General features: G+C 35.4%; 1 protein-coding gene across 1 annotated transcript; it reads right to left on the reverse strand.

Annotated features, from left to right (window-relative positions):
* Nucleotides 1-778: 778 nt before the first annotated feature.
* Nucleotides 779-9,224, reverse strand: LOC133285703 (uncharacterized; the record flags this gene model as incomplete). Its single annotated transcript, XM_061482975.1, has 3 exons — nt 779-889; nt 971-1,103; nt 8,861-9,224. Coding segments are annotated over 3 exons (608 nt in total), but the record flags the coding sequence as incomplete, so codon positions are not given.
* Nucleotides 9,225-10,583: the final 1,359 nt, after the last annotated feature.

The raw sequence follows: 10,583 nt of genomic DNA on the forward strand, positions 1-10,583 counted from the left end.
ATATAGGTGGTCCCTATCCCATTTCAAACTCCCAAACCATCATTTGAATGTTTTATAAGGTTCTCAAGTCCTTTTTGACTCAACTTTTTGCTATATTTTGATTTATAATGTAATTAGGCTCACTATGTGCCTTTGTGTGTGCAAAATGTCTCAACATAATCTCCATTCAATTCAACATATCAAAATACCATTTTTAGTTCCTTATTAAAGTTCTTCTTACAAATAGCAATAACATAGGCAATTGAAATTTGAAATCCATAACATTACTACTGATAAAAAAATTACCACATTACATATAGCAATCCATGACAAGATCATAAAATACATAGGCAATATAAACAAAATGAAAACAAGACACTTAAACCTTATACTATTTCGATTGAGTCTAATCATCATAATAATCATCATCGTTGTGTTCCTCATCATCCTCCTCATCACCACCATCATATCTGTCATCTTTAGCTGCAACAAACTCCTTATATGCAACCTCTTAGCACTGGATCCAATTTGTACATCCAATCAGGTGAGTGTCCACTAATCTCCATCTAGAATTATGTTCATGCCTTATCCTCCTCAACTCTTGTGTCATGGCATGGATGTACATCATGAAGAGTATATTCATTCTCAATAGTAGAAACATATGGATCCAAATCAAGTATAGAGATCTCTTGATAAGCACCACCAACACCAGCATCAACCTCCTCTATATTTGCATCCCTCTTATTCATCAAATTTACTTCAAGTTCAGGATGATACTCCATTGCTACGCATTCCCAACTTAGGTGATTCCACAATATTCTAAGAGATATTTCTCGAATCTATAGTTCGAGCCTCTCATAGTCTTCAAAGTCTCACCATCCATAGGTACCTGGAAGTGCTCTAAGATCCCCTGAACAATCATGATATATGAAAACACAACCTTCCTAGCAGTATGTTACATAAGGCAACAAATATAATGCTTCCAGTTGACCTGCAATTTACTATGTATGGCCCACATAACAATGAAGTCACTCTCAAATATCTTTACTTGATTATGAGATGGTGGGAAAATAATGTTACTAATGATGTAGAAAAGGATCCTAGCATCCTTAAGAGAATGCGGTCTAATAGAAATGCAATATTGAAGCCTTCACTTATGAAAAATGTTGAATCCAAATACATCGACTCCACTATAGTCCGGGGAAGAAAATCCCAAATGAATTATTTTTTCTCAAATTGACTATTCTAAAACATATAAATGCACATCATGTCTACATTCCTAACATCAATCGAAGTAGAGGATGAACCAATGGCACGATCATGTATGTTCTCGGTATGCCTCTCATTAGTGGGATGCTTTCATGAGCATCTATCAGCCATGAGGAAGCACTAATAATCTTCAACCAATCACAAAATACAAGCAATCATAATAAAAAGATCCAAAAATAAACTAATTTGATTCAAATCTGAATAGAAGAGTTTAGGGTTAAAAATTGAGATTTTCACACAAAAATCCACCCAAAATGAGAACAATCCAGTGGAAAAAATGATAGATTGGAGATGATAATCAACCTTCACAAACAATTTGGATCTTTTCAAGTATTTGGAAAATGATTCCAAACTTTGGATTGAAGAGAAGAGAGATTCAAGGGTGCACAGTTATGCCTTACTCGAGCAAATGAGGGTTTTAAAACATAACCCCCTGCTAGAATTTATTGGACTAATTGTGTTCACTTACTCAAGTAAATCATTTACTCTAGTAAGTGACCCAATTTACTCGAGTAAATATTGGACTACTTTGTTCAATTAGAGACAAATTGATACATACTTTGAGAAGGGGGCTGATGCTCTCCGGCAAGTATACCGATCGCACAAGTAATATAGAAGTAAGTAGAGTATCGTTTCCACAGGGATTGTAAACCAAGTACTACAATAACCAGTCCCCTTAAGTTGGAAAACTCGGTTTGTTGTTTGTAAAAGTTGTGAATTGAATTTTAGTAACAATATGGAATAAAGACTTGTTTTATATTTTTATATGAGAGAAATAAAACAATGACAATAAGAATTGATTTGTAAAAAATATGAGAAAGGTATTGTAGCTAGAGCGCACTCACCTTATGGTCCCCACTTCTTACTTTGGATTGATTTACAATATTAATTTATAAAATTACTCGGATAAATTATTATCTAAAATAATTAGTTAAATCTCAATCCCTTGGCAATTTAACCCTTTAATCCCCAATTGGAATCCTAATCCCTTAGCAATCCCTTATGAAAATTAAGCGATGAACTCTATAATTTAGGCATCCGCAATTCAATACACATCTATTCCTAGCATGCATACGAACCATTATCCTACCCCCTTTCAGGATGAAAACCTCAATATCCCTATCTAGGGTTCTAACCCTCAGACTATTATCAACTATTAGAGTGATCAATTCTAATAAAGAAAATATCAAATACGAACAAGGTAGAGATAAAGATAATTATATAAATGAACAATTATAAATCAATCCGCGTAACAAGGGTTCACATAGGGTTTGTGACCCTAACTACAATAAAAGAAAAATAGCCAAGCATAATCATGGCTAAAAATAATTCAATATTCAAAAGCATAAAATTAAGAAGAAAAGAGAAGAAGAAGAACTGTAGAAGAATCCTCCTGAGCTTTGCCGTCAGTCTCCTTCTGAAGAAATAGGTCTGGATCCCTAATTCTGTCAAAAGGATCCTATTTATATGACTATTTTCCTTCTTCCAAAAATACCCCCGAGATAACACGATACTTCTATCCCGCAACCCGGCGCCAGTTGGCGCCAGTTTGGCGCACGTTTGCGCCAACTTCCTGCCCAATGTATGCTGCAATTCGGAACCAATTCCCGTGACTCGGCGCCAGTTGGCGCCATCCTTCACATTTTGAGCGCCAACTAGCGCCACTTCTCCTCTATTAGTGGGCGCCTAGTGGCGCCATCTCCTTGCAATTTGGGCGCTGGTTTGCTTCACTTTGGTGGCGCCACTTTTCTTTAGTTGGCGCAAGGTGGCATGGTGGCGCTAGTTTGCGCCAGTGCGTGTGGAGTTGCGTCAACAGGCTTTTTATAATTTGTAATTTTCACTCCTCTTTTTCCTGTAAAAACACAACCAAAAGGTGAATATTATTGACATAGAAAGAATCAATATAAATAGCAAATATGTATTTAAATTGCTCTCTTATGACCCAATTCTTATCAACTTTAACATTAAAAAACCACACTTGCCAGAGGCACATCAGGGGCTAATTGTTTTTTAAATAGGGACAAAATAACCACCATCTTGCATTTTCATTCTTTATTCTCTTCTCTTCTTCTTTCTTTATTCTTGTCCTTTATCTTTCATTTTTATTTTTGAAGAACAATGAAGTGGCTTAACCAACATAACATTTACCTATACTCGTTTTATTTGTCAACAAATGCAACATCGAACAATGTCAGGGTATATCTGACACTTTGGCTTCCTTGTTTGATCATGTACGATTATGTTCTAAGACAATATTTTCTCAAAAAACTTCATCCGAAAGTCTATGCTCCAAGGCAACCATATGCTTGTCCTATAAATTGGATTATGTCCTACATGCAAATGTTTTTTTCCCTAATGTTTCATCTCAATCTGATGTTGAAAGTGCATAGAAAAAATGGCTAAACAGAAAGTTAGGATACAATAAGAGAGTAACCCTCCAGTTCTCAACATCCTTTTATAGACTAATTACAAATTAATTCAAAATTCAAATTCAAAATCCTAAAAATAAATATAACGATAACTACCTTCTAAAAATAAATAAATATAATTAAGTCATTCAAAACACGTCCCAAATCTTATATCTTAAATTATGCCAAATTTGTTGCTTTCTTTTTCTAATCAAAAGATGACAATCATACCTGCTACTTCATTTGGACTTAGATTTTATCGTAATTTGTTATATTTCAAGTAGCTGCTTATTTGAACATGTTGGCCATACTTAGTGATAGGAATGGGAATGGGTCGACCTGAGCCAGATTTTTTGCAGAACTGAATCAAACCGGTTTGGTTCTTTGAATCGAACATTTTATTTTTAAATCGAACTGGTTCGGTTTGGTTCAAAATTGGTTGGTTTGAACCGGTTCGACCTGAACCAATTATGAACGGGTTTCGAACCAGTTCCGAACTAGAACCATTTTCGAACCGGTTCTGTTGAAAAAAAAATTTGGTTCAAAGAACCAAATTGGTTTATATATTCAAAAAAAAAGAAAAAAGAACTATCAATTGTACTTTGGTATCATGGATATGGATGCTTTCTACAATACACGAATAATTAAGCTTGGTAGTGTTGCTCACATGCCACAAAAAACTATCACAAGAATACGTAAGCTACTGTTGAAGTTTAAGCTTGGTAGTCTTACTCATATATCCCAAAAGTATTCCAAAAGGTTCTGTAATTTTAATCTTTTCCACCTGCTTTTTACCAGCAAAGGATGCAAACCCAATATATGTTGTGGCATGAAATCGTGTTGTGTCAATATACCCACTACAGGTGATCTCTACAGTTTGCATGCATAAAACTTAAGTGACTCAATGGTTATATTCTCTCTCTCTCTTAATTTCTTTTTTCTTTTCTCGTGATAGCAAGATTGAAATATCATCTGAGTGTCAATGGCTAAACTTGTTAGAGTAAGTGTTGGAATTTTTAATTCCTCTAAACCTTTTGGTGATAACTATCACCTACAAGCCAAGCTCCATCATACCAAATCATAAAGAAATAAGAACATAAAGGTGGAGGCATACCTGTCTCCATTGCAGCGGAATAACTTTGATCTTGTCTCTTGGGGTTTATAGTCTTCCTCAGTCAAATCACCCTAAAATCGAATTCCTTAGTGTGTCGTCTCTCTCTTGATGGGGAAGAGAAACTAGGGTTGTCGATTTGACGTCTTGGGGACCATAACCCTTATAGTGTTTTTATCTTTATTGTTGGGCCAATACGCTCCCATTATACCTAGTTGGCCCAACACCGATATCCATTCATTCAACCCATACTCACTTTGGAATCTATTTGAGAATATTTAACTGATCACTTTAATTTACCCAATATATATAAATAGCACAAAATAATTATTAATATAATATGTAAACCACAATGATTATTAGAAAATATAATTTCCTAACAATCTCCCACTTGGGCCACATATTAACTTGAGATAATTATATAGTATATCTTTAGTGCGCAACTGTATGCTATTTTTCTTTAGATTCCTCCTTAGATACAATCTGGTCCACCTCCTATATCAATATGAGATCATGGCGGCTTTTGTCACTTTAAAGCGTAACTAAACCTTCCATGGTCATCGCACCAATATATTCAATGACATAGATCAAGTATGGAAGAGTGGCATGGAAATTACATGCAATGTGATCTTACCATGCCTATTTCCAACTGGTCATACTTTAATCTTTATGAGATCAATCATAAATTTTCTGCATACACAAAACAGAAACACAAGCACAAAATATAATACATTCAGAGGGAAAATATCATTGAATTCTTTATTCTGCAAAAAACAAACATAAGAATATTTCATTTATTTATTTACATAGAACACCAATATAAAGAACTCCCACTAAACCGTAGTGTCATCAAACAAAACAACACCATATGAGCAGTATGCTCGTGAAAGACCTTAGGCACTAAGCCTTTAGTAAGCGGATCCGCAAGCATGGAGTTCTTCCCTATGTGTTCTATGGAAATCTGACCACTCTGAAATCTTTCTTTAACAACCAGAAACTTTATATCGATGTGCTTCGATTTTGAAGAGCTTCTGTTGTTGTTGAAGTACAACACTGCTGACCTGTTGTCACAATAAATCTTCAGTGACCTTTCAACACCACTTACTATATGCAGCCCTGTGACAAAGTTTTGTAGCCATACCCCATGGTTGGATGCCTCAAAATAAGCTACAAATTCAGTGGCAATAGTAGAGGAAGCTACGAGTGTCTGTTTAACACTCTTCCAAGACATAGCTCTTCCAGCCAACATGTAGACATAACCTGAGGTGGATCTTTTACTATCTTGGCATCCAGCAAAATCAGAGTCAGTATATCCAACGATCTCTAATTCATCTGACCTCCGATATGTAAGCATATAATCTTTTGTTCTCTTTAAATACCACATAACCGTCTTGGCTGTTTTCCAATGATCCATTCCTGGATTGCTCAAGTATCTTCCTAACACTCCCACTATAAATGCTATAACAGGGCGAGTACAAACCTGGGCATACATAAGGCTTCCTACTGCCGAAGCATAAGGTACCTTTGTCATTTCTATCATCTCAAGCTTACTTTTAGGGGATTGGGCGAGACTAAACTTGTCTCCCCTAGATATGGGCGAATCTCCTGACGTACAATCCTTCATGCCAAATCTATGCAAAATATTTTCAATGTAGGCCTTTTGTGATAACCGTAGGATACCTTGAGCGCGATCTCGAAGTATCTGTATTCCTAAGACAAAAGATGCATCACCAAGGTCCTTCATCTCAAAATTTATAGTGAGAAGTTTCTTGGTTTCATGCAATAAGCCTATATCGCTACTGGCAAGTAAGATATCATCAACATATAGTATCAGGAATATGAATTTACTCCCACTGAACTTGTGATACACACAATCTTCCACTAAGTTCACCTCAAATCCATAGGAGATAATAACCTGATGGAATTTGTGGTACCATTGACGAGAAGCTTGCTTAAGGCCATAGATGGACTTTTTCAATTTGCAAACCATAGACTTTGAATCTCCTAATACAAAGTTTTCTAGTTGCACCATATAAATTGTCTCATCAATGTTACCATTGAGAAACACTATCTTTACGTCCATCTGATGTAGCTTCAAATCCAAATGAGCCACAAGCGCCATTATTGTCCTAAAAGAGTCCTTCGTAGAAACCGGAGAGAAAGTCTCTTTATAGTCTATGCTTTCTTTCTGAGTGAAACCTTTAGCAACTAGACGTGCCTTATATCTTTCGATGTTTCCATTTGAATCCCTTTTGGTTTTAAATATCCATTTACAACCAATGGGTTTCGCACCTTTAGGCAACTCAATAAGATCCCAAACGTCGTTGTCTTTCATAGATTGCATCTCATCTTTCATGGCATCAATCCATTTATGAGCATTAGAGCTTTCTAAGACTTGTTGGAAGTTGATTGGATCATCTTCCTTCAAGCTTAAAATATTTTCATGCTCTTGAAAAAACACAATATAATCATCCGGAATTGCATTTCTCCTTTCTCTAGTGGATCTCCTTAATGACACTTCTTGAGTTTGTTGAGTTTGTTCTATAGGTGGCATAGGGGGTGGTTCATTATTGTCTTGATCCAAAGCAATGTCAGGGACCAAAGCCTGTTCCATAACAATGTCATGAACATGGACCTGATCATTTTAATTGTTTGTTCCGTAATTGCATCTTGAATGATGACAATATTAGGAAGATAAATATAACTTTTTTCCTCATCAAAGACAACATTCCTTATTTTATCTTCCCCCCCAAACTCAACATCCTCAAGGAATCTGGCATTTCCCGTCTCAAAAAAAGGATCTTGTAGTGGGATTATAAAACTTATAGCCCCGAGAGCATTCAGCATATCCAACAAAATAGCAACTGATTGTTCTTGAGTCCAACTTTCTTTCATTTGGCCTATAAGGCCTTGCTTCTGCTGGATAACCCCAAATGTGTAAATGCCTTATGCTAGGTTTCTTTCCATTCCATAGCTCATAAGGGGTTTTTGTCACTGCTTTGCTGGGAACCCTATTAAGGATATAAACTGCAGTCTTTAGTGCTTTTCCCCAAAGTGATTCTGGCAATGAAGAATGACTAAGCATACTCCTCACCATGTCTTTAAGAGTCCGGTTTCGCCTTTCCGCAACACCATTAATGCTAGGTTTACCTGGCATTGTGTATTGCGGGACGATTCCACACTCCTTTAGGAAGATCACGAAGGGCCCTGGACGTTGTTCACCTGATCCATCAGATCTACCATAGTATTCACCACCACGATCAGATCTAATGGCCTTAATTTTCTTGTCTAACTGAAGTTCAACTTCAGCTTTAAATTCTTTGAACACATCCAATGATTGTGACTTCTCTCTAATCAAATATAGGTATCCAAATCTTGAATAGTCGTCTATGAATGTGATAAAGTATTGTTGACCATTCCAAGAGGCTATAGGAAATGGTCCAAAAATATCCGTATGAATCAATTTTAAGATGTCTGAAGCTCTGTTGGAATCTATTTTCCTTATGTTTGTCTGTTTCCCCTTTATGCATTCAATGCACACCTCAAAATCATCCAGATCAAGGGGTTCAAGAATTCCATCAGTCACAAGCCTCTGAATTCTCTGTTTAGAGATATGACCTAAATGCTTGTGCCACAGAACCAGTACCAACAAACTAAAGCGAGAGTAATACCCTTCTTTTCGCGCCATGCCTTGTATTTGGAACACTCTTTCTTCATGTGTCCAGATTTCTTACAAAAGAAGCAGGTGAATTCCTGGTCCTGCTTCTTTTGCTTCTTTGGCTAAGCATCTGCATTATCCTTAGCTCTTTTTCTTTTCTTGTCTTGAGAGGTTGATGTCAAGTGAGCACTATCAGTCTTCTCTCGCTGTAACCTCTCTTCCTCTTGCACGCAGTGAGAAATGAGCTCATTAAGAGTCCATTTTTCCTTTTGAGTGTTATAACTCACCACAAATTGACCGTATTGTGCAGGAAGAGAGATAATAACTAAGTACATGAGCAACTCAGAGGGCAGCTCTAACTTTAATGCCTTTAGTTTTCCAACAAGATTAGACATTTCCATAATGTACTCCCTTATGTTTCCCTTTCCTTTATACCTCATGTTTATGAGTTTGGACAAGATTTGACCAATTTTAGCCTTTTCATTTCGAGCAAAGTATTGCTCGAGTTCCTTCAGAAACAACTTGGCATCAGTAGTCTCAACAATCGAGCCCCTAAACGCCTCCGGAACGCAACGTTTCATGATCTTCAGACACATGCGATTTGAGCGTTCCCACTTCTCAATTTTATCCGTGTTTGGATTTTCCTGAGTGGAAGTGAGTTTCTCAGTCCTTAGCGCATTGTCGAGATCCATGCAGCCGAGAACAATTTCCACATTCTCTTTCCACAGCTTGAAATTTGCCCCATTAAGCATTGGAAGCATATTCATTTGAGCAACATAATTGACGGCGGTAGCAGAAACTATACAGAGAACAAAAAAGATAACATATAAATAATCTGAAGTAAAATGAGTTTATTATAAGATACCTAGCACAACATTAATATTTAGTCTGTGGACAAAATATCAACTTGTAAGTGGTACTCTTAATGTAGTAATCAAACATTGACAATAAGTCCTGTCAAATCATAGCCTTCCTGTGGGTCGACTATGAATTACATGGAGAATTCTTGATAATTGTCACATATTTATTACCACAGGTATGTTTGTTACTTGGCCAAATAATAACCTTCATGTGGGCTGATCACTATCCGCATAAGCAATAAACACACACATGATCACACAACATATGTTATTTGGCCAAACAATAACCTTCCTGTAGGCCGATTATTATTTGCATAAATAAAATATATTTATATGACCAACTTATTTGAAATCAAATTAACCTTTATAAATTTGGCCACTTTGGCGGCTAACAAATCTATCATATTCAATTTCAAATAGAAACCTTTAGGGATAATAAACACATTTAAAAATAAAATAACAACAATAAAGAAAATTATTCTTTATCAATTCTCAATGTGTGTGTGTATATATATATATATATATATATATATATATATATATATATATACATATTGTATCATTATATCATTATATCAATAACAATAAATACCTTTTCATTATAAGGCTTAAAAATTAATGCACAATCAACACACATGTAAGCCTTTTCAAATGAAAGCTTGAAAATGATGCACACAATAAATACCTTTTCATTATAAGGCTTAACAATTAATGCACAATCGACGCACATGTAAGCCTTTTCAAATGAAAGCTTGAAAATGATGCACGCAATACCCAAAAATTTAAATTTGGCTTTTGACAAAGAATATCAAATCTAAGAAAAAAAAATCCCAAAACCAAAGACCTTAAACATTCGATTTTTTTCAAACTATAAGTCCAAAACATTCTATGAGAATTGTTCATTTAAATTTGCAATTCAAACAACAAACCCTAATTATAAAGCCAAATTTTTTCCAAACATTCCATCTTTAAGAAGATTCAAAAGTTTAAATAATAAACCCTTATTAAACTGCGAATTCTAGATTTTCAAAAGAATGTTACTTTTGTTCCAAAACCAAAAATTACCGTTAGGGAACAAAAATAACACTATATAGCTAAAACAAAATACATGAGATGGAACCCACGTTCAAAAAACAGTAAACTTTATGCTAAAAGACAATAAAACAAAACTTTTCACGATTCATCCTATATAAAAATCACAAAACTTAATTCCCTCATGATTCAGTATGATTATGGCTCTGATACCAATTGTTGGAATTTTTAATTCCTCTAAACCTTTTGGTGATAACTATCACCTA

Source organism: Gastrolobium bilobum, unplaced genomic scaffold (genome assembly GCF_033153095.1).
Source record: "Gastrolobium bilobum isolate Gb01-03AN ecotype WA unplaced genomic scaffold, APGP_CSIRO_Gbil_v1 utg4146, whole genome shotgun sequence".
NCBI classification, from domain to species: Eukaryota; Viridiplantae; Streptophyta; class Magnoliopsida; order Fabales; family Fabaceae; genus Gastrolobium; species Gastrolobium bilobum.